Source organism: Ambystoma mexicanum, chromosome 6p, assembly GCF_040938575.1.
Source record: "Ambystoma mexicanum isolate Mex_15411 chromosome 6p, UKY_AmexF1_1, whole genome shotgun sequence".
In the NCBI taxonomy this organism is placed as follows: Eukaryota; Metazoa; Chordata; class Amphibia; order Caudata; family Ambystomatidae; genus Ambystoma; species Ambystoma mexicanum.
Window position 1 is genome coordinate 1,480,126,574 of NC_090935.1, and position 25,008 is coordinate 1,480,151,581.

The 25,008-nt window shown below is 43.5% G+C and overlaps 1 protein-coding gene across 2 annotated transcripts in view; it reads left to right on the forward strand.

Annotated features, from left to right (window-relative positions):
• LOC138510562 (cytospin-A-like) overlaps positions 1 to 25,008 on the forward strand; it is a 1,126,527-nt gene that overhangs the window by 1,051,233 nt on the left and 50,286 nt on the right. The window contains exons 16-17 of one of the 2 annotated variants that reach the window (XM_069626319.1): positions 6,397 to 6,462; positions 19,053 to 19,121. In XM_069626319.1, the coding sequence (XP_069482420.1) occupies positions 6,397 to 6,462; positions 19,053 to 19,121 (135 nt within the window). The remainder of the gene's footprint in view (positions 1 to 6,396; positions 6,463 to 19,052; positions 19,122 to 25,008) is intronic. The other variant, XM_069626320.1, reaches the window with a different exon arrangement.

A 25,008-nucleotide genomic window follows, 5' to 3' on the forward strand; every position in this document is an offset into this window, starting at 1 on the left:
AAACAATAGAGTTTCTTCCAAGCCCGCCTCTATTATACCCTCAGTGATCCTTGAGTCACCTTGGCTGAGAGAAACAGCAGGATTGGGTATGGAGGCCTTGGTTGACTCCCTAGAAGGCTGGTTGGGCACTGCACTGGGGATTTGGTTGGTGTTGTCCCTACTATTGAGCGGGAGATGAGGTAGAGGTGCCATATCAAAATATTTCTGTAAAATGATGGACTTAGTAGCGGTGCACTGTGCATGTAAAGCACCTAGTTCAAACATTGTCAAGCAGCGGAATACGGGTGAAGATGTCAAACCAGGAGATACCTTCTGATGTGTAGCCAGCCGGTCCTCCCTCCACAACCCGGACGCAAATGGATGATAACTGTCCTCGCAATTGCGCCATTGCTAACGTGCCACCAATGTTGTTTTGAGACACAGCTATCCCGGTAAATGCAGTTCGGAAGCACTACAAAAGACAAAAACAGCACTGGAAGCACGCGTCAATGAACGCGCAGTGCTTATATAGCTAACTACAAGAGTCAGCATAGCTGGCAAATCCGAATCTACGTGGGCTTAGAAAAATAACCAGAAATTAATGCTGCCCGGCGACTTGCTGACTAATCGAAGCAATTAGGAGCAGATTAGTCATAGACTACCACGGTGGCTGGATAGTTCCTGACATGTCTGTGGTTATTACATAATTATCCAACCAGGTTTAGTTGCTATTTCGTCTTGGGAGTGGGGATACCATTTCTCACTCCTAGCAGTGCAGGGTTGTCCGACCTGAGCATATACTGCCCTGTGTACCCGATAGGTGGCAAGATATGCCCCAACGTGGTATCCGTTACACAAGTGCTCTGAGGCTCTTTAGCCTTGAAACACTTGTGTATAGGCATGTTATAAATGACTGACTCGTAAAAGCGGACCGAGTCAAAAGGAGTCCATTGCGGATGACTCCCACAATCGTTAATTGTGGAAGTGATTTACACTTTTCCAGACATGTAGTGGTAAAGTAAAGAGCAAAGGTGATTTTCACCTGTTTTATTCTTTACTTTTCCAGTACTTGGTGGAAACAATTAAAATGAATGAAGGACCCCTTTTGTAAAAAAAAAGTGCAGACAGGAGATTCTGCTCTATGCAGTTTAGGATTCAAAACAAAATGCCCCGCCTTAATTTTTTCATCAACATGTTTCTACAATGATGAATACATTGTCAAGTTGGTTTATTGTGTGACGTGTGCATTTTTGAAGTAATCTGTATAAAATGTAGTATTATTTTAGTTATTGAAAGCCAAACTTCAAGACATATTTGTACCAACTTGAGCTCCGCAGATGTGTGGTCAAATATCTAAATTTCTGACTACGCTGAAATTATCACTTTACCACTTAACCAAAGTGTGGGATCCAGAGCATATTTTTTTATTTCACTATGCCTTGCCTGTTAAAATTAAGTGCCCCTAGAAGGGATTCAGTTCACATTATAAGCTATTCCAAAAAGCCTCAATCAGGGTTTAATAGATGGCCAGCACAGGCATTAGGACACAAACACACACACACACACACACATCTAACTTTGAAAATATCCAGACCACATTTATTGAACAAAATTGTGTCATTCAATACCAAATCTAAGTAAACACATCAAACAAAGAGTCATCTCAGACAATTGCATTTTATAACCAGTATGTAAACAGTATGTACCAGACAATGATGTACAGGGGAATGGCAGGGGAGCAAGACCCGCTCCTTCATGCCATAGCCAACCAGGAGCGATACCAGGAGCCTGGAAACCCCTCAACCAGCACTGTCTGCCTCCTGATGCAGCACTTACAGCCCTTGCACTCTCAACTTCATTAAAATGTGCTGCAAAAATGGAACAAAAAATAACATTTTATGTTTAAAATTTAATTTTGGACATGAACCATTGATGGGAGACATTCAGAATGGGACTAGTGTAGGGGTTAAGTTGGAAAGGAGGGGGCGTTTGTGGAATGGGTGGGTGAAGGGAGGATTTTAACATGTGTATGTTATTGGAGGATATGTTGTTGTGCAATAAATATTGTTAAGATCAACAAGACTACCTGTATTGATTGGGCATGGTATGCTCTGTTCTTGAAATAAAAAGAAGTTATAAAAAAAAATGCAATTTTGTAGGAAACAAAATCTCCTATTCCTTGCTTCAGTATTGTGGGAGGTATATCTTTCACAACAGGATGGAGGGAACACAAGCGTCCACTCTGGGGCCTGCTGGGAGTAGCCACAGTGCTCACGAAGGTATTGTTGGCCAGACACCATCTGCTCAGCCCTCTCAGAGGAAGAGGAGGAGGCATCACCCTCAATTCTCCTAAACCATGCCAGGAAATGCATGCTGGGTGCTGGTGTGAACAGGTGAAAGGGTAGGTAAATGGGGGCAGTGATTAGGGCAGCTGAAGGAACGTGTCTGGATGGTGAAAGGTGAAGGAGGATCAGATATGACAGAAAGCGGAGAGCAGATGGCAAGGGAAGACAGGTAGATTGATGTTGCGACACTATTTTCCTTGCTTCTCTTTTGCTATGTACTTTTTTAATCGAGGGGTGCAAATGTATTTTTGCAGATCTGCAAAATCTGGATCAACGCCAGCACTTTGAATAGGGTACTCCTAGACCCACACCCAATGGAATATAGGCCCCCCTGGTCACAACCCTGGCCCACCCAGATGAAAATTCCTAGAGCCGGGCCTGACAATAATTCAGATTTCTTTTGTCGACACTCCCAATCAAACCACCCAGCATGGGAAAGAGTGCTTTCCAACCTGATAGCATCTGGTTCGGTCAGAATAGGGTTTAACATGGAAGCCAACTGCTGCCAAAAATCACTAGACAATAGTCCGGCCCCTTCTGTGAGTGATTCCAGGAGCAGCACTAACAATGTGTATACTCTACTGAAATAGTTATTTTCTACCAGCGATTGCCAGAAGATCCTCTGCCTACCCCCAAAGGTGTCAAGCTTCCGTAAATCACCTATACACCCAACCTTCATAGCTTGTGGGGGTTTCAGGATAAACTAAGCGATATCAAAAGTGGGTCGTGGTCGCTTTCAATACATTAAATAACTTGAAAATCAACCACCAACTTCCCACTTTCTACTTTTATTAGAATGTAATCTATGTAGGTCTTGCAGTTCCCTGAGATGTATGTAGGCCTTGGGGGAATGTCACTGGAAAATCTAACATTTCAGGCCCTATACCCCTTAATCATAATTTCCCTAATTAATTTGTTGCAAAGGCCATCCTAGGGGTACAGAGTCAACTGTGTGACCAAGGGATCTCCCATAGCTCATCATAGTCCTTGTATAAAAATCTATGCTCTCCAACTATTTCTAACTGCGTGTTAAAGTCACCTGCTAGCACAATATGTAGCTGATGGCTGGTGCATGAAAGCAACATGTTTCTCTAGCTCTTCAAAGCGAGATAATAAGGCAGTTATGGCTTCCTCCGAGGGTCTCAAGTAAATGTTAACAATAACAAGGACATTTTGAGTATCACCCTACCATTTGAAAGTTAGAATGTCAGGTTATACTGCTTGAACTAAAGTTTTAGCTCCAATTGATTTTTAAAACATGTCAGCTAGCCCCCGCTTGGACTACCCCTTATCGATTTTCTTGCAAGTGCGCTAAATACTTTATAGCCACGTATCTCTTCCGATTACAAGATCATTGTCTCTTGAAGGCAGATCAGTTCAGAATTTTTCAGAAATTGCTGCCAGTCTAAATCATCTATCTTACTCTTAAAACCGGCCAAGTTATTATAATCCAGCAGCCAAGAATCACCCTCATGGGCTACAGCCCAGTATAGGCTCTGCTTTTCCAGGTGCACAGTTCCTTTATGAGTCTCTGGCTCATGCCAGACTCTGAACTTTAGCCCACAGAAGGCTTACAATCTCTTCCTCTTCCCTCCAGTAACTACTAGACCTTGTCAGGACCTTGGCTGTTATCCTCAGTAAGCTCCTAACAACATGACTCAAGGGCTGGTCTGCACTGCCCAGCAATCTGCTTTCCTGGATCCTTATTACTTCTTCTTACTGTGCACAAGATCCCCAACTATCCTTCCCAGCCTTCCCACTTCTTGTCTATTTCTGACTCCTTATCTTTATACTTAGATGCCATTCTAAATCTGGCGATAGGCTAGGTCTGCCTCTTGTTAGCCTCCTGACTCATCAGGTTTCTTAAGCTCCCGCCATTGTCCAAAGGTATCTTTCTATCTTCCAGCTGCTTCTGATTGTCTCATTTTCTAATTGTGTAATTGAACAGACGTGTGTCAGCCGAGGGCTCAAGAATATCCGCTGCCATCTCGGAGACAAGTAACGCTGTCATGGCGGCCCACAGTTATATTCCCAGAGACTTTAATTTGAACGCCTCGGCCCTTGTTCACTCACATGGCTTGTATGTACTCAGATGCTTCTTTGTTTTGTCTTTGCCAGTGAGTGTACTGCTGCCCCCAAACTGCCAGGGGGGGCACGTGGCTAGACCCCTGCACTTCTCTGCTACTTCTAAAAAGGCATTTCTTTTTTAAGTGATAGCTATGAGGCTATCGACTGTCCCCCAGGTTCCACATCCAGAGATCACATAACCAAACTGATGGCTTCCCCTGGCCCTAATAGCTTCCACCACTGCACTTCCCTGGTGACTTTGTTGCAAGTTGTACAAAATAAAAGCAACGTGCAAGGATCAATGTGTAATCCTGATACTCGTTTTGGCCAGCCAATGATTTCACTGCAATTGTTTGTGAGAATTCCATTCAATGCCTATGTTCTCAAAGAGGGAGTTCATATGCAATAAGTGGATATTCCAGGCTCATTTATTGATTTCCCTGTTTTTGTATAGTGCTGCATGCAGAAAGAATCACTTAAGAGTATTGGGAAGTGGGGCAGGGAAGCTTTTAAAAATAGGGTGAGGGGGACCCGGAAAAATCAGAAGACGTAAGTGGAATAGGGAAAATGTGAAGGAACAGAGGGTCAGTGGGTAGAGGGGTGAGTGTATTGGGAGGGGACCAACATAAAATGTGACATCAAGGGCGATTTACAGAATTCAATAGATGGGGTAAGAATCAGGTTCAATCCGGTGAGATTAATTGTTCAAGTACTGAGAGGCCAGCCACATCCTCTTGGGAGGAAGTAGGCGTTGGCTGCTGCTCCTAGGTTCTCTTGATGACTCCTTGTGTGCTGGGTTGCTAGGCATTGTTTGGACGGACATTTGTTGTATTCGTTTTCATCATCGGGTCTGCATTACAAAAACATTACATTAGTACCATTTTCCAGAGTATTAGAATTGGGGAAGAAATTACCATAGTGGAATTCTTTCACAGCAATGCCGGCCCTCCTGATAATAGTGACAAACTTTGCTTAGGTGCAAAAATGCATTGCAAGAGGGCATATATGCACTATGGCAATGTTTGCGCTATTGTCAATACTGTCAAATGTGCACTTGCACTTGTGCAATTTATTTGCATTACTGGCCATGTGTTTTTTTTCTTCTCAATCTAGTGGTGACAGTAACATTATTTCTTTATTTATTTATTTAAAAATGTTAGTACATCGTGCCACAAGCCCGCAGGCCTCAGGGCGCGCAAACAACAAAAAGACAGACAGACAATCATAACCAAAAAAGTACATGGCAGGGTGCTAGCGAAGCCAGGGGCAAATAAAGGCGGAGCAGAGAAGCAGTGTAATACTAATCAGGTGAAAGATTGAAGAGATACGTTTTCAGGTCCTTCTTGAACTTTAAGGGTGTGTCAATCAGTCTAATACTAGGTGGCAGTGCATTCCAGGGGTGAGGACCTTGAGAATTCCTATGGGAAGTCGTATCTGTTTAAATGTGAAATGTGGTGAAATTCTTATTGTAACTATTGTCCTCAATATGAGTATGGCGGTAAGGGTAAAACATGCTTTTTAAAATAATGTTTCAAATTTGGGATAGTATAGAATATATAAACTGCATAGTATGCAAAGATAGTACAGCATGGTTTACATTTGAGTTATTTACCCCATGTTGTACGTTCTATGTACCCTGTTAAGTCATGTAATCCCCACTAATAACTAGGTAGTATTTTAAAAATAGGAAATTACAATGTTTTTGCTGTTGCCGCCACCCTTAGAGGTAAAGTATATTTAAACAAATGTGGAACACATGACCATTGTTGCTATTTTAGACGGCTGCCACTCCATATGTGATCTAAACATCACACTGACACAAATATGGTCTAAATACATATAAAAAAAAAACATTTAAATATTGCTGGATGTGCAAAATCGTCATTTGGCAATGAATGGCATTGCATATTCGATTAGTGCTTTGCTTTTAATAACTACTGTTTATCGTCTTACGTTCATTATTCATGAAGTATTAACAGTATTTCTTCACATTGCTTTCCTGTAGATCCCAGTGACAGAGTCCCAGCATACATGACTAGGAAGCCTGTTGCAATTCCTTTGCCCGGGAAAGGTAAACCTATCTTCAGAAACTAAGCCTCTGTGAACAGTTGGAGCATATGATATGTTGTATTCCTGTGTTTTCTCTCATGGGCCTTCCTAGGCCTGTCTTTCCAAATCCAAGTTCTGACACTTTTTATTGTACTAACTGGGCACATTCTGTAGAGAGGGTGTAACGCAGTAGCTTTCGAAGTCCCATAGACTTCTTCATCAGATGATGCAGAATGAAATGAGAGGCAAATAGATGTAACCTGGAAAGTTCCTTTATGGAAAACATATTTTTTCAGTTTAAACTTCATTGGCCTTAAAGTAGACTCCAGTAAGTTTAATTTGTATTTATTTTTTTAAACCTATTGAAATTAGTAATTTAAAAAAAAGCAAATTAAAGCAGGGCGTGCTTTTCATTTACCTCAAACAGATTCTAAAGATGTTTGTTGCAGCCTCTGCATACTGTCAATACTAACTGGTGATTTCATTACAGCTCTTTAGGTTTACTGGCTGGTCTACAACATGGCAGATCCAAAAAGAATTCTCAGGTTTTGAGTGGTGCAACATCCAATGTACCCTCAGTATGCCTCAAACATGTTAATGGGTTCCTGGGTTGAATACAAAATGCATTATCCATTTTAAAATGGTGCCATGTTATTTGTTATCTTAATGTGCCTGCTGCTTGATTATGGGTGTCAAACATTTGAGCTTAGAAACCCAAGATTGAGGTTGTGGAAAAACCTTCACTCATAAGGGGTTTTGAAGACTGGCGTTCTACAGCCGTTGGTGAGAGTTGGCCCTGGAGGGTTCTCTTCTGGTGTTAGTGTGAAAAAATAGTTGGGGCAAGGACACATTCTTGCCTCCCACCCGTTTGGATTTCCAATGGAGAAGTAATATCCCCTATAAGAGTCCCATGGACAGCTGCTTTGTTACCTGTATAGAGACTCTGACTTGCCTAAGGCATTTAACCATACCCATTTTACTCAATGCTTTCCATAGCTTTACCCTTGGGTCTCCGTCAAAGGCTGGTCTACGGGATGAAACATATAGGTTGATCTTTCATAGCACTATGTATTTTTGAACCAGTATGAAGAGTCTAAAAGTTTGGTCAGCAGTACAGGCCTGGTTGCAAGCGAGGCTGTAGTTGGTTTATCACATGTCTCTCATCCATCCAAGTTATCAAAAGCATCAATAAAGTCTTTGCATAGATCTTAGCAGCTGCTACCAACAGTGAAATTGGCCTATAATTTGCTGGGTTTTCACTTCCACCTTTTTTGTACAAGGGTACGAATGCCACATTAGTCCAAGAGGAAGGTACCATTAACTGATTTACCACAGTGTTGAAGATACAGAAAAGACCATGGGTCCAAACATCTACTTCAGCTTTAAATAAGCCGATGGGGACCTTGTCAGGCCTGGTTGTCTTTTTGCTCCTTTGGGTGAATATGACTCTTCTAACCTCCTCAATCGTAAAGTGTACTACTAGACCGTCTCTATGACAGTCCCTGGTCACAAGATTGCTAATTAGTAAACATACTCCCTGATTCGACGGTCTACACTCAGTATGTAACTGTTAAAAATATATGTGGCAAATACTTTCTGGAATAAATACATGTATACTATTCCTATTTTCTTAACCCCTAATCCCCATAGTAACCAGTTTCCAAATTCCAGAACTATCTTTATTCTGAATGTTATCAGTTAATTTTTGACACTTCTTTTACTCAAGAGCTTTTTTTTGGTGTTATCAGGTTTTTGTAACCCTGCCTTAATTTACGGAGATTATGGGGTCATTACGACCCAAGCGTTAACCATGGCGCTGTTAGCGCCATGGTTGATGCCGGAATCCGCCATGGTGAATGGCGGAATTACCGCCCCCATCACAAGGTTGGCGGGGCGGTAATTCCCCATTCACCATTGGCCCTTCCCAATTCCCATTTTTGCCCCATAGGTCTCAATGGGAATGGGGAAGGCGGTAATTACGGTACTGAAAATTGCGGTACCGTAATTACCTCCAAGGTCCCTTTGCGGGTCCCTTCCAGTGATTGGACTTATTGGTAAGGGCAATTGGTCCCTTTATTAAACAATTCTAAATAAAGTGGCTGATGGTTGCTCTCATGGCGGTCATCTAGTAGTTATGAGCCAATAGTTAAGGTGGGTTTGCTTGTTTCCACCTATACATTTTGATTTGAGCTGGTTCACCATTATTTACTCTCCCACTACATGCCCAAATCCCATGATTATTGATGGTTTGTGCAGCCTCTAGCATTTGGGAAGTTGTTCCAGGCTAAATTTTCATGCACCAACAAAGCATTGAATATCTTCATGGGTGCGCATTGTACATTTAGGTCCCCTGTTATGAGTGCATGCAGAGCTTTTGTATGCCCATTCTTGATCAAGAGTATTTGCATTTGGACCAACAGGATCGCATTCATATCTTTACATCGATTTTATATGTTAAGTAGTACAATATATTGATCCGTGTTTCAACCCATAAGTAACTCCAGAACATTGTTAGAAACTATGTCCAGGTCCTTGACTTCCCAATTAAGTGAGGGGTCTATCGAGGGTAACAATCCCCCATTGCGGTGACCTTTTGAACCCTTCAAAGCTAATTTCTGAATGCTAGAATACCCTTGTAAGTGTAACTCTGTGGTCATCCATGTTTCCTGCATACAAATTATATGGTGCTCTCTTACAAACTTGTGGCATGCGCTATCAAAATCATTATTTCTCATTCCGGCTACGTTCCATGAAAATAGCCTTATGGGGCCACTATTTCTTTGGTTGGGTATTTCAGCTAAAGAGCAGTCAACATTTTGAGGTCTGCTATTGTTCACTCAATCTACCGATTCACAACCTTGATGTTCATCAATTTTAGGGTGGGACAAATCACTTAGAGGTGTTATGACTTCTCTATTCTCTAGCATTGGTATGTATCTTATTGGTAGGTGCCCAAGTTGTCTTTTCTACAAGGTTTAATATTGATGGCAATGGTTTCAATACATCTGTTCTTGGAGGGTATGGCCTAAGTTCAGTACAGGAGTTGCAGGGAGGAAGTTTCCTATATTATATAGCTAATAAACCTTGGGCCAAAGCACCGTCCCTTAGTACAATTTCAATATAATCCCTTTCATTGGTTTGTGACATGGTTATTCTGACAGAGTGTACTATAGTGTCTCGGATCACCGAAAGGCACACTCTAGTTGTTCTTATCCAATGCAAAGGCCTATTGGTAAGGACAATTGCTCCCTCATGTGCTTTAATTCATAACTTCGGTACTTTGTGCAGGTAGACAGTGTGACCTCCTGCCTTGTTAGAGTAGTAACTAGCATTTTCAGTGAGTTCAGTTCCAACAAGATAGTCCCACATTTGCATTTGTAATTACAGTTCTGCTCTTCTGCTGGGACATTGTAAACACCCTTCACTCCACTAGATGTCACGCATTTCATTGCAAACAATAAAGATTATCAAGGTGCCTGTCAAGTCCCACTTAGAAGGATTACAATTGTCTACCCAGTTACAATCCCAACCGAGGGGAGGGGGACAGAGCATTTAAATTAACAACCAGCTGTGGAACCATGGCTATCTGCAGTCCAATGGAGAAGGGACCATGCCAGGCCTGGGGTGTTACAGAGGAATACTGTGAGTGCAGACCAGATACTCTTAGGGCAAAGCTAGGGCACATTATCTTTGCATACAACTCTTCACAGTTCTTTGTCCACACCAGCTTTCTGAAACAGGTTTCTGTCATTGGGGAGGAAGGGTGCATCCAGAACATGGTTATCTGCTTTGCTGTCTAAAGGTAATGCTAGGTTTATCATTCTGCTTAAAATATTGCCTACAGGAAGAGGAAGCCCCCATAAGCAAGGACCTTGGTCAAGTGATATATTAGTGTAGCAATAGAGGAGAGTTCTGATATGACTCCCTTGCCAGAACCTACACACTGATACACAGCTTCAAGCGAGGTGCCAGAATCAGCATAATTCATCTTGCATCTTGAGAACGTGTCAGAGGCTGTCGGATCAAATTTCCTAATGTTGGTTTTAGTGTAGTACATAGGTGTTAGGAAAGATTTCATTAATGTGCAATTTTCACTCCATTTATGGACCCCCTAAACCTTTTGCTTTTGTTTGGTTTTCCTATCCTGACTTTTTCCAGTGGAGCCCAACCTTCAGCTGAATTCCCCTGGGCTTTTGCTCACTTTTTATGTGGAAACTGACATGTCCTTCAGACTGTCAGTACTGGGAAACTATGTTTCTCTTAGTCTTTGACTATGTTGTCATTTCTTGGTAACTTATTAACAGTGCACAATGTACCTTCCAATACTGTGCACTAGGGTCCCTTTTTGTTTTATGGCCCTAGAAACCCTTGAGAGATTTTTTGGTGATTGTACGAGTGTGCCTGGGATGAAGTGGTGGCAGCAGTTACTTTTTCTTAATGTTTTACTTCTTTTTACAGAATCATATCTCATTTACTGTGTTTGGTTCAAAACGGTGGCCAGGTCCCAAACTGGCTGATCCACAAAGTCTTTTGTTCTGTCCCATAGCCATTTTTGTCCCTTGCCTTCACCCAGGTCGAGTAAGCTGGATTTTCCTTATTTAGGCATGCAGCCTCCTGCGAAAAGCAATCTCTTTCGCAGGCTTCCGCCGGTCACGTGTGTGTGCCAGGAAGTGGGCTGGGACTGTCTGGTCCCAATCCACACTACTGGTGCCAGGATATCTGCAGTGCCTGATTGACTGAGACCACTGTGGACCATGATTGATCCACGACTGGGATGCCTGCAAGAAAACAGATCTTCTATTGGAAGTCCTCGATTTTACCGCAAAGCTAATCTTGGATGAGAGAAGGGGCTCTGCATCCATTCCAGGTCAATCACCTGAGTTCTCCCCGAACTACCGAAGGAGCCAAGTCTCCTGCATGAAGAAACTGACTTGTGAAACTGCCAGAGATGCTTTGGAAGATATTGGTACCCTTCACCCTCTGCTGCACCGTCAGACCCCTGCTTTCTTCTTCGATCAAGAAGGCCACCCTTTTGTAGTAGTGGGAACAACTACCCTCGGGGCCCTCTGCTTACCCATCGAACAAGCCCTTTCCTGGACCATCCAGTGAACTGCCCAGCTCTACCTCGGGGTATCCCACAGAACTGCCACCGTATTGAGGGCAACCTCGAGACTTGGGACATTGCTTGATTGTGGTCTTGTGCATTCTCCTGGCATATTTTGCAGGCTTAGCTCCTCTGGGTCACAAATAAAGAGAGTGCGTAACACTGCCCACATCTGTGATTCCTGCGTCACTACCTGTTGGTGATGGTCTTTATACCTCCTTCTGAAGCTGATAAAAGGCATCTGTCCCATCACGGACAATCGTCAGGGTCGGACTGGGACAAGAAATAGGCCCGGACACCCAAATAAAAGTGGCCCACCCCTCGCCTCAAAAAAGTGGCCCACAGCTCGCGACCCTTAACCGGAAGTGATGTCATTTGACCCCACCCCAGTGACATCCCGGGAAGCGATGAAACATGACCTTTCACCCATGACAAAACAGGAAGTGGCATCAAATAGTATGGGTCCTAAGTACACTATGAAAAACATGGTTATGATTTCACTAATGTGATATACATTTCATACAAGAATGGATCACCATATGTATCATTAATATCTGTGTGTATAGATCCATAATAAACGTTGCAGGTGTATTTATTTATTTTTTCAAAATCGGCCCAGGAGTGGGCAGAAATCGGCCCCCCACCCACAGGGACGATTTCAGCCCGGCAACGGGCCGAAAGGCCGAGGCCGAGGGGCCAATCCAACCCTGACAATCGTTCTCCTCTGCAGTCGCTGAGAGCCAGAACACCACAAAACTGCAGGACTTGAACCTAGTAAAGTTTGGTCCGGACTGTGCCGAGGGCCGGTGAGTACTTGCATCACTTACGGGTGGCCCCTGGCACAACCGATCACTTTTAAGCACAAGTATCCCTTAAAAGGTATTCAAACTTGGCTGGGTTAGCCTGTGCTCCCCAGCTATTCTCGTCATTTGAATACTGCTTTGCCACCAAGGACAGGGCTTACTCGAATAGTGGGAACCAATTCTTCATCGCCTCAAGCCCCTTCTTGACTTTCTCCAGTCATTCCTAGAAGACCCGTGTTTTGCGTCACCTGTGCGATCGTGTGTTTTTACGCACAACTGAACTGTTCAGCACAAAGATCCCCTCTTCTTAGGGATGAACTCAAAAGATAGGGAACGACTCAGACGAATTGCCTAATGATATTACTGTGCTAATTCAACCCTCTCTTTTACAGGTTGTGGCTGCATTTTATCACTGAATTGCATTAGGAAACATAATGTATGTATATTGTATGGCATAAGGATTTTGAGTAATAACTGTTTTCACATTGCTAAAGTTACTTGTGTCTATTGGTCCGGCCGACAATAAATGTATAGATATTTTTCATATACACTTCTCTAAGAGTAATTTGTGGTTCGTTGCTGTGTGTGCTCATTGTAGCAAACCGATCACTCTCACCCCTCCTGAGATTTAGTCTTGACCACCTGCCAAGCTACATAGATTGGTCCGGCTTGTCCAGAAAGTTCCCCTGTTTCACTAAACTGATGATGGCCTCCTAAACTTCTGCCCACCAGGTCAGAGTTTAGGAATCCATCTTAACAATAGGGTCAAGGAATCTGAAGTGTATTAATTGGTATTAAGGGTTCAAAGAGATTCATCTCGTCTGGATGCACGTCCCCCTCTACTCCCTGTCCTGCAGTGTCCATTCCAAATTAGCTTCCCACCTCCTTCTATTGCCAGAGGGTCCAATGTTTCTCCATTCAGCTACTATATTAAGAGTTTTTGATACTTTCCGTGTGCGAGGATCCACATAAGTTATATGCTTCATTAGGGTGTTGGCTTCGGGCAAATTAGGAAATTATTGAAATTTGAGTGAAATCCCGCTTCGTATCCTGTTGTAAAATAGCTCATGTGGTAATGATCTGGGCCCTAAGTCCAGAAATCTCTGCAGTGAGAGAAAAGGACCATTGGCATATAGATCATCCAGCATGACCAGGCCTAGTCCCCGCGTTCAATCACATCTTGTTTTTGTAGAGTGAATGAGAGACCTTGTATTTCATCAAGACACATATTTGCTGCATAAGGGGGGGATTGATTGTACTTGTTATGTAATCATAAGCAAGCTCAGGTTGTTGCCCTTCCAGTTTCCCACTCAATGGGTCAGCACTTGGGGGTTGACTGGGGCGAGACAGATGAGTCTAAAGAGTAAGGGAGGGTATGTAGCCTTTCTAATTGCGTGTTTGTGTCTTGATGAGGGGGGATTGAACCAGTGAGTGCTATGTGAGCCATGGCCACAAGAGTGTAGTCATCTAGACCAATGACATTCAATCCTCTATACCTAATGGGTAAAGAGAGAATTTCCCAAGCTTGTCCGGCTTGTTTGCCACCCAGACCAGGTGGTACACTGCCGAGTAGAGCTTGGTAAAAAATGTATGAGTTTAAGTATAGAGATGCTGGTAAACAAGTACAGACATTTAGGGAGGACGGCCACATTGAGTAAAGAAATACATGCCATGAACGTAGCCCAGATGTCAGCCAAAAGAGGCTTACAAATGAGGTTATGCAACATTTGTGGAGTCCTTTCTACAGTAAACCCAAAGTACTTAAGAATATCCAAGTTATCTATGGGGCTAGGAAGGGTAGTGGGGTATATCAAAATCTGTCAGTAGGAAACATTCTTTTTTGTCCCAGTTAATCTGGAAGCCTGGGAATTGGCTGCATTCCTGCAACTCCTGGATCAATGGAGTGTGGGGGGTTTCTCCGAGATGTTTTTTACATATAGGTCATCAGCATACAACGCTAACAATACAGGTTGGTTCTATAGCTTCAGTTCCCTGTGCGCATGGTATTCCTGGAATGTGGAGGCAAGGGGTTCAATCGCTAAGGCAAAGAGGATAGGTGACAGACGTGCCTGGTTCTTCTGGAAAATGGAAATGAGTCGGGCACTGTTTCGTTAGTATATACTCTGGCTGTCGGTCTCTCATCCATTACCCGAGTCATAGGTTTGAAGGAGGATCCTAAACGCATTGGAGTTAGGATCTTGTACATAAACGTCCACTCCAGAGAATTAAAATCTTTCACAGCATTGAGTAATTTGTCGATTGCGTCTGCCTCAGGCTTAATTAAAACGAGCACATTGATCACTTTGAGGATATTAGACTTGATAGATCGACCCTGTACAAAGCCGCTCTCATCTGGAAGGATCATTGATGATGCCACTTGGATCAAACTTTTGGCTAATATTTTGGCAAGCATTTTATTATCCAAACTAAGCATCAAAAGAGGTCGGTAAGATCTGCATTTTCTCTTATCTTTGTGCAGTTTGGGCTGAACTACTATGAGCTCTTCACAATTAGGATGGGCGAGCATAGAGCATTGGAGAGTGTTATGGTTACACCTAAATAATTTAGTTGCCAATATGCCGCTTTAGGCTTTAAAAAATGTGGATGGAAGACTGTCCGGGACAGGTGCTTTGCGAGTGTTGAGGTCCTGGACTGCATTCCAGACCTCTTCCTAGATAATAGGCTCATTTAGCAGTATTCTTTGTGGCTCTTCCAACCAAAATAGTTTGACCTGCTCAAGGTAAGTATCTATTTGATATATTATAGTTGTGGTTTTAGTGGAGTACAGGTCAGTTCAATAATCCCAAAAAAGTGGTGTAATTCATTAACACAATGGGCCTCATTACGAGTTTGGAGGTAGCCATGCCGTTTTTAGCGGCATGGCTACCCCCAGACTCGCATCCGGGTCCCGCAAAAGGGGACTTACCGGGCCATTCCGACCATGGAGGGCCCTGTAATTCCCTTTCGTGGGACCCAGACCCGGTACTTCCCCATTCCCATTTGAGCCCCCATAGGGCTCAATGGGACTGGGGAGGATGCTAACAATGGGCCCATTAATGACGGGCCCGTTGTTAGCATCCTGGACTGCTAGCGGGTCCCACTCTGCACGTCTGGTCTGGCCAGGCATACAGAGCGGGACCCACAGCAGAACTCGTAATGTGGCAGCCCGGAATGAACGGTGCCGGTCCCTTACCGGTACAGTTCATTCGGTGGCCGCCACAGTTGTAATGAGGCCCAATGTCTTGTCAGCCTCGCTCAGCTCCTAGGGTCAAGGCCAATAGTCTGCCAGGGCGATTGCTCTCTGCATATTTTTTATAGCTGAGTTTATACATGAGAAGGCACAAACTAAGTTTCTCCATTGACTAATTCATTACATTTTTTAAAGAGATTTTCGAATAAGGAGAGCCAAGTCATTTGAGCGTGTATGGGCATATTTATCTTCTAATAATTTCAGCTTTGTCTGAAGTGAGTTGAACAGCTACGAACAGATTTCAAGATTCTGGCTTTTACAGATAAACAGGCCCCTCAAAAATAACGTTTGGAAGACTCGCAGGTGTGGGCCAATCTGGGGACAGAACCTTCATCAATAGACAATATACCAATTATAACTCATGGGGCCTCATTACAACCTTGGTGCTAAGTGCACCAACTTTACCACCATGGTGTAAACTCCGTTTACTGAGTCCTCAGATGCTTCCTTGTTTTGTCTGTGCCAGTGAGTGCACTGCTGCCCCCAAACCGCCAAGGGTCCCGTGGATAGACACCCTGCACTTCTCTGCTATCCTAATAAGGCATTTTTATGTAAGAGATAGAGGATAGAGGCTTTGCGGTACCCCCCACGTTCCACATCCAGAGATCACATAACCAAACTGATTGCTTCCTTAGGTCCGAATAGCTTCCAGGTCCTCCACTGCCCTTCCCAGGTGGCTTTGTTGCAAGTTGTACAAAATAAAAGCAATGTCATTTATAATCTTGACAGCCCTTCTGGCCAAGCCAATGATTTCACTGAAGTAGTTTGTGCCCATTGCCTTCAATGCCTATGATCTCAAATAAGGAGTTTGTAAGTGGATATTCCAGTTTTTGTTTATTTATTTCACTGTTTTCGTATAGTGCTGCATGCCGAAAGAATCAATTAAAAGCATTGGGAAGTGGGGTAGGGAAAGAGAAGATAAAAAAATTGGGTGAGGCAGAACAATGGAAAAATCAGACGATCTAAGTGGAATGGGGAAAAGGTGAAGGCACATAGGGTAGAGGGGTGAGTGCATGGTGAGGTGGCCACTACAACCTGTGACATTGAGAGCGGTTGACAGAATTTCAATAGATGGGATAAGAATCAGGTTCAATCGGGTGAGTTCGACTGTTTGAGTACTGAGAGGCCAGCCACATCCTCTTGCGAGGACTTAGGCGTTGGCCTCTGCTCCTACGGTCTCTTGATAACTCCATGTGTGCTGGGTTGCTAGGCAGTGTTTGGACAGACATTTGTATCAGCTTTCATCAAAGGGGGTATTACAGAAAAGTTACACGAGTACCATATTTCATAGTATTAGCATTAGGGCAGAAATTACCATAATGCAAGAAACACATGCTTTCAATTCATTTTTACACCACAGCAATGCTTGCCCTGCTTCTAATAGTGAAGCACTTTGCTTTGGTGCAGAAATGCATTGAAAGAGGGCATATTTGCACTAGGGCAATTTTTGCACTGCTGTCAATACTGTGAAAATTGCACTTGCACTAGTGCAAGGTTTCTGTAATACTGGCCAGGTGGTTATTTCTCAATCTAGTGTTGACAGTAAAATTCTGATGGAAAGTTGTATCTATTCAAATGTGAAATGTGGTGAAGTGGTTATTGTAACTTTTGTCTTCAATATGAGTATGGTGGTAATGGTAAACACATGATTCTTTAAATAATGTTTTAAATTATTAGGATTTTAGATAGTATGGGATAAACTGCATAGTGTACTGTGATGAATCTGATGATGTCATCACTCCTTTCCTTAGCCTCTCATGTGTTCAGGGGACGGCAGCCACTACCTGATCCTGACCCTGGGGAGGGCTATACGAGGGAGGATCACTTGAGCGGAAGTGACTCACACGGAGGGGGGCAGATATCATAAGGTGAGACATGGTAATCCCTTTCCCTTTTAGGGATGTCCCCTCCGTCCAACAACCCACACGACTTGCTGATGGCATCTTTTGAAATTCTGTAAATAAAAGAATGAAAAGAACTGATTTTCAAACCCATGTATATGAAGCCTTTGAAAATACTGAGATGAAGAAGAGGAATGAAGTAATACGATCACTAGAGCATGGAATTCAACACAGTGCTCTAGTCGTTGGAAATAAGCACACATTGCTGGGCCATTTAATATCCTGAGAGCTCAAGGAAGAGAGAGAGAGGCTGACAGGAGCAGGTGGCTCCCATCAGGTGGGGAGAATGCCCGGGAAGAGCTCTGCTGCAATCGAGACCTGGCCAACCCCCCCGGCGCTAATAGCGCGGTATCACAGGTTTGGCGGAACGGGTATTGCCCATTCCCCACTGAGCCCATTCGGGAATTCCCCATTCCCGATTGGGCTCAATGGGGAATTTTCGCGCTCTTACCGCCGGCGGATTTCCCGCCAGCGGTAATAGTGCACAATTTCAGCGGATTTCCCCCCAACTCAAAGCTGGGGGGAAGCTGGGGGGAAATCTGCCAAACCCGGTAATAGCGCTACCGCCGCATTTAAGGGTTACCACCAAACTTGTGATGAGGCCCAAATTCAAGTGTGCGAAGAGAACTACATATCATAAAAGGCGAGTCCTAAGGAAGACCCATGCACTTAAGATTTTTGAACTGCATTGAATGTGGAAAAGAACATGGCAGGACAGTATACCAGGTGTCTTGTGAATCTGGGACCTGCACTTAATTTGTGATGAGATATTGAAAGGAGAATCCCAAGGAGGATCCATGCCTTTGGGGTTTGAGCAATAATGAATGTCATAAAAAGCCAAGGGAAAGGGAGAAAATTCTGGCGCAGGGAATTGTGATGCCAAGTGGAGGAAGTTGTTTCTTTGAACTTTTGTTTTGCCCTGAAAAAACCTGGGGAAGGGAGTCATTCCCTGGAACTATGAACATTATCTACTTTGGTTGGACTTATCCTTCTGTGTTGAACTTGAACATTTTGCGAACCTTCAAGATCAAAGAAATATCCTTCACCCCTTAAAGTTAGTTTCTTGGATGCAAGGGTGAGGATAGGATTTAGGACACAGGACGTTTTTGCTTTGGACAGCTTGATACAGGACATAGAAAGTACAGAATGGTTTACATTTGAGTTATTTACCACATGTTGTACTCTCTATGTATCCTGTTCATTGCATACCATGTAAGCCCCACTAATAATTAGGTTGTTTTTTGAAAATCGAAAGTATTCAACATACCACTTTTTTGCTGTAACCCCCATCCTTGTCTTGTATATTTAAAAAATGTATAACACATGACCATTGTTACGATTTTAGACGGCTGCCACTCCATATGTGACCTCAACATCACACTGACCTAAATACGGTCTAAATAGACAAAATAAAAACATTTAAATAATGTTGGATATGCAAAATCGTCATTTGGCAAAGGCATCATATGTATTCGATGACTGCTTTGCTTTGAATAAAAGCTTTGTATCCTCTTACATGAAGTATTAACAGTATTTATTCACCTTGCTTTCCAGTAGATGCCAGTGAGGGAGTCCCATCATACGTGGATACGAGCCAAGCTGCAGTTCCTTCGTACATCAAAGGTATACTTACTTCAGGAACTAAGCTTGCTTGACAGTCAGAGCATATTACATTTTGTATTCTTGTGTTTTCTCTCGTGGGCCTTCCTATGCCCTTCCTATGTCTTTCCAAATCCAAGTTTTGATACTTGTTATTGTACTAACTTGAAACCATCTGTAGAGATGGTAAATTGTAGTAGCTTTTGAGGTTCCACAGACCTCTTCGTCACATGTTGCAGGGTGAAATGAGAGGCAAATAAGTGTAACCTGGAAAGTTCTAATTTCAAAAAGATATTTTCAGTTTAAAGTTCATTGGCCTTAAAGTGGACTCCAGTAAGTTTGAAACATTTTCATATTTTTTATAAACTTATTTAAATTAAAGTCTGTTTCTCTCAGTCCTGACAGGTGATTTTTATACAGCTCCGTAGGTTTACTGGCTGGTGTACAATATGACAGCTTAAAAATATATTCTCAGGTTTTAAGTGGTGCAATATCCAATATAACCTCAGTATGCCTCAAGCATGTTAATGGCTTCCCAGGTTGAATACAATGTAGCAAGTGCAAAATGCATGATCCATTTTCAAATGGTGCAATGTTCGTTGTTATCTTAGTTTGCTTGATGCTTGATTATGGGTGCTAAATATTTGAGCTTAGAAACTCAAGAATGCAGTTGTGGACAAACTGTCCTCACTCATTAGTGGTTCTGAAGACAGCATCCTACTGCCTTTGGTGAGACTTGGCACTGCAATGTTGTCTTCTGGTGTTGTTGATGTGAAAAATGATTTGTGGCAATGGCACATCCTTGCCGCCCAACCATTTGGATTTCTAGTGGAGCAGTAATATCCCCCACCAGCGTCCAACCAACAGCTGCTGTGTTACTGGTATAGAGACTCTGAATTGCCTCTAAAACGTAATCAGACATACACATGTTACTCAATGCTCCCCATACCTTTACTCTTGGGACCCAGTCAAAGGCTGGTCTGCAAAAGCAACAAATAGGTTCATCTTTCTAAGCACTATGTATTTCTGAACCAGTATGAAGACTCTAAAGGTTTGGTCACTAGTAGTCAGGCCTGATTTGAAGCCAGCCTGCAGTTGGTTTAACACTTGTCTCCCATGCATCTATTTTTTATCAAAATCATCAATTCAGCCTCTGCATAGATATTACCAGCTGCTTCCAACAGTGAAATTGGCCTATAATTTTCTGTGTTTTCACTTCCACCTTTTACGAATACCACATTAGTCCAAGAGGATGGTACAGTTAACTGATTTACCACAGTGTAGATGATGCAGAAAAGGACAGGGGTCCAAACATCTGCTTCAGCTTTAAATAAGTTCATGGGGACCTTGTCAGGCCTGGTAACTTTGCGCTCCTTTGGCTGATTATGGCTGATTATTACCTTTCTAACCTCCTTAGTCTTAAAGTGTAGTACTAGACCATCACTATGATGTTCCATGGTCACAAGATTGCTACTTAGTATAGGTTCTCCCTGATACAACAGTCTACACTCATAATATAGCTGTGAAAAACCTTGTGGAATAATTCCATGTATATTAAACTATCTTTATTCTGAATGTCATCAGTAAATTCTTGACATTTCTCTTCATCAAGAGCTTCTTTTTTTTAATTGGCTATCAGATTTCTGTAACCCTGCCTTATTTTATGGAGATTATCACTATTAATCCCTTCAGGACCTTTTAGCTCAGATAGCAGAGCTATTCCTATATTCAATGGCCCTAGATTTTAGTAACTTGTTGTCACTTGTTACCAAGGATTAATTCTGTTTACCATTGCTTTGTAGGTTTTCATTATATCTACCTTTTCTAGCTTATCTTTACTTAAATCTTCTCCAGAGATGGTAAAATAGTCATATATTTGAGATTGTGCCCATTCAATGATGCTTCAAGCATGGCCATTCATTTCAATATGTATGGGCATGCCCACATTATTAGCGGTTGCTACTTCCCATCCTTCGTTAAACAATTCTAAATAAAGTGGCTGATGGTTGCTCTCATGGCGGTCATCTAGTAGTTATGAGCCAATAGTCACGGTGAGGTTGCTTGTTTCCACCTATAAAATTTGATTTGAGCTGGTTAGACATTATTTATTATGCCACTACATGGCCAAAACCCTAGATTATCAAAGATTTGTGCAGCGTTTAGCATTTGGGAAGTTGTTCCAGGCTAAATTCTCATGCACCAACAAACCATTGAATATCTCCAGTGGTGCAAATTGTACATTTAGGTCCCCTGTTATGAGTACATGCAGAGCTTTTGTATGCCCATTCTTGATCAAGAGCATTCGCTTTTGGACCAACCAGATCGCATTCATATCTTTTGTAACGCTCACCTGATTCCCGCAGAGGTGCCGGTCTTGACTGGGTGAATGCCGTATCTTCAAAGGTGATGTGTAACACACGGTTGGCTCTTTGGGCTGGACCTCTGTGCACTGTATGTCTGACTCGAAGAGTAAGATGTCTGCAGATAGAAAATATGGGATTAATGAACTGGGGTTATTGGGTGCCTCTCTCCTCTTCCCTTTCTCTTCTCCTGTAGAACCCCAAAGGTTAACGCCCTCACCTTAGGTAAGTGAACGCCGAGCTCTCCATCTGCCTCGTGGAAGGGTGCCGTAACCAGTTTCTTCACTGGATAAGGGTGCAGGCCTCTTGACCTCAGAGGACTGCTGTCCGTCGTTAACTGCACGAACGGTAAGTTCTGGGCACTTCAAATGTCTTAAAAGTCTTTTGTAATGATATCTCTTGTTTTGCAGGGTTCCAGCGATGGCGGATGGCGGGCTGATGAGAGTTGAGGATCGAACCCGCGTGAGGAATAGAAGCGCCTGGAAGCACGTAAGTAAGCGCTTGTAGCCTGCTTCACGATGCGCACTAACTGTCCCTTTTATCTTGCAGGTACAAGTTCGGAGCTTTAGAGAAGCTGAAGGGTGCTGGAATACCCACTGGATTCGGCGTGGGAAGGAGTAATGGCACGTGAGTAATAAAGTTGCCCAATGTCTTTAAACGCACCTTCTTTTGTCTTTCAGATGCGGGATGCAGCGCCGAAGGCCTCCGGAGCGTGCGAAGAGCTGGTAAGCTTTTGTCTTTCAGATGCCGGAATGCAGTGCGAAGACCTCCGGAGCATGCGAAGAGTAGGTAAGCCTTTGTCTTTCAGATGCCGGAATGCAGCGCGAGGCGTTGGTGACAGCCGATGGACCAGGTAAGAGATGCGCTGCCACTGAAGACCGTAGTGCTAACCTGTTCTTTCTTTGTCTTTACAGGTGCTGCTGAAGACTGGATTCCAGGATGGTAAGCCTTTCTTCCCTTAGGACCAGGATCGGAAGCAGAAGACACGATGAGCGTTCTGCTGCAGAGAATGCAGAATAACGCAAAGCAAGATTCATCCATCGGGTGTGGTTTAAATAGCCTCCTGTAGTGCTTAGGTGTCTCCTTCCACAGCCACGCCTAGGTAAGAAAAGAGTTCCTGCTTTCCAGAAGAGTTCCAGTGTTCTGAACCTAGGGAGTGGCTCCTGCCCCACCCAACAGGAAAAGTAGTCCCAAACAGAAGAGGATCAGGGGTTCAACTGGCAGGTAAGTAAGCAGCATGGTCTGCTGCAGGTAAATCCACCCAAGCATTATGAGCCCGGCGCTTCCAGCGCTGGGACTGGGCATCTTTATGAGCCTGGTGCCACTGGCGCCAGGACAGGGTCCAAAAGGTCCCAATTGGGACTGGCTGGCACTCGGAACCGGGGTTATGGGTCTGCTTCCAAGGGAGTCGGGCAAGTCCTGATCTTTTGGAAGCAGAGATCATGACAGCACCCCCCCTCAAGGCCCCTCCCAAACCGGGCTTCTCCGGGGGTTTGGGCTTGTTAGGAAATGTTAGATGAAATCTTTTGATTAGACGAGGCGCGTGGACATATTCTGCAGGTTCCCAGGATATTTCTTGGGGACCGTAGCCTTTCCAGTCAATCAGGTAAAATAGTTTAGATTTGGAGATCTTGGAATCCAGGATGCTTTTGACTTCAAACTCGAGTTCTCCATCAACTAGAATAGGTTTTGGAGATGTAGTTAGTCGGGTTTGAGGTTGCACGGGTTTTAATAGAGAGACGTGGAAGACCGGATGTATCTTCATGTGAGGGGGCAAGTCCAACTTGACCGCTACTGGATTTACTATGGTAGTGATGGAATAGGGACCAACGTATCTTGGGTTGAATGTGCGTGGTCCTTTTAGAGGTAGATATTTGGTGGATAACCAGACTTGATCTCCTACTTGATATTGGGGGGCTTCCTTCGGATGTTGGTCTGCTCCTTTCTTGTATTGTTCTTTAGCCCTTTGAAGGTGAGAAACGGCTTCCTTAAAGGCTTGGGTGATTGTAGAATGCAGGTGGTCTACTGCTGGTGTTCCAAGATCTTGGAGTGGATCCAACTTCGAGGTTCGAGGGTGACTACCGTATAAAAGAAAAAACGGGGTCTTCCCAGTTCCCGAGTGGACAGAGTTATTGTAGGCATATTCGGCTATCCAAAGGATATCTTTCCAAGTTTTTTCAGTTTGTTGTAGCATGCAGCGCAAATACTGTTCCAGAGTTTGATTGGTCCTCTCGGTTTGTCCGTCGGTTTGAGGGTGGTGGCTGGTCGAAAGTCTCACATCAATTTGAGCCGACCGACAGCAACTTCGCCAAAAATGAGAAATAAATTGACTACCTCGATCCGAAATTAGAACTGAAGGAAAACCGTGCAGTCGGACGATGTTTTCGAGAAATTCTCGGGCCAGAGTTGCTGCTGTTGGTAAGCCTTTGAGTGGAATGAAATGCGCCATCTTGGAGAATAGGTCCACGATTACTAGGATCGTATTGTATCCGGAGCATGGAGGTAGATCAGTGATGAAGTCCATAGAAAGCGTATGCCAAGGGCGAGGCGGGATGTCAATAGGCCGTAAGAGGCCGGCTGGTTTTTCCTTTTGACTCTTGTTTTGGGACCATACTCCACAGGACATTATAAAGTCTCTGATATCTTTTTTCCAAGACGGCCACCAGAAGTAGCGCTCGATCTTTTCCGAGGTCTTGGTCATACCGGGATGTCCTTCCATTAAAGAATCGTGATAACAAGAGATTACCTTTTTCTGTAAATCTGTGCTGGGCAGGTATCACCGTTCTTGGAAATATAATAGGTTGTCCTTCACCGTAAAGTCCTTTCCCTGCAGATGCCAATTCTGTATGTCTGCTGGAGTTACCAGTAGCCTGGCTTTATCCTTAACTTCCTCTATGGATTGTGTGGCGATTACACCTAGAATTCTTTGTTCGGGAATGATAGGTACAGGTTTAGGATTGATCAAATGTTCTTCCACTCCCATCCGAGAAAGGGCATCAGCTTTACCGTTTTTTGTACCAGGTCGATAGGTAATTATGAAGTCAAACTCGGCAAAGAATAGTGCCCAACGGAGTTGCCTAGAGGATTGAGCTTTTGCGGTTTTCAAATATTGCAGGTTTCGGTGATCTGTAATCACAGTAACGGTGTGTCAGGCCCCCAGAAGATAATGCCGCCAAGCCTTAAAGGCGGACTTGATAGCTAGAAGTTCCTTATCAGTAATAGTGTAATTGATTTCAGGAGGCGAGAATTTGCGGGACCAAAATGCCACAGGATGCAACTGATTGGTTACTGGGTCCTTTTGTGATAGAACTGCCCCCATGGCAAGGCTCGAAGCATCAGTTTCAACGATGTAGGGGAGTTCTGGGCGAGGATGTTTTAAGATCGGTGCAGAGATAAATCTAGTCTTCAAATTCTGGAAAGCTTGTTCCGCCTCGGTAGACCATTCAAAACGTTTGTTTTTCTTTAACAAGGCAGTGATGGGCTGGACTATTCGAGAGAATTCAGGGATAAACCTGCGGTAAAAGTTAGCGAAGCCTAACATGCTTTGAACA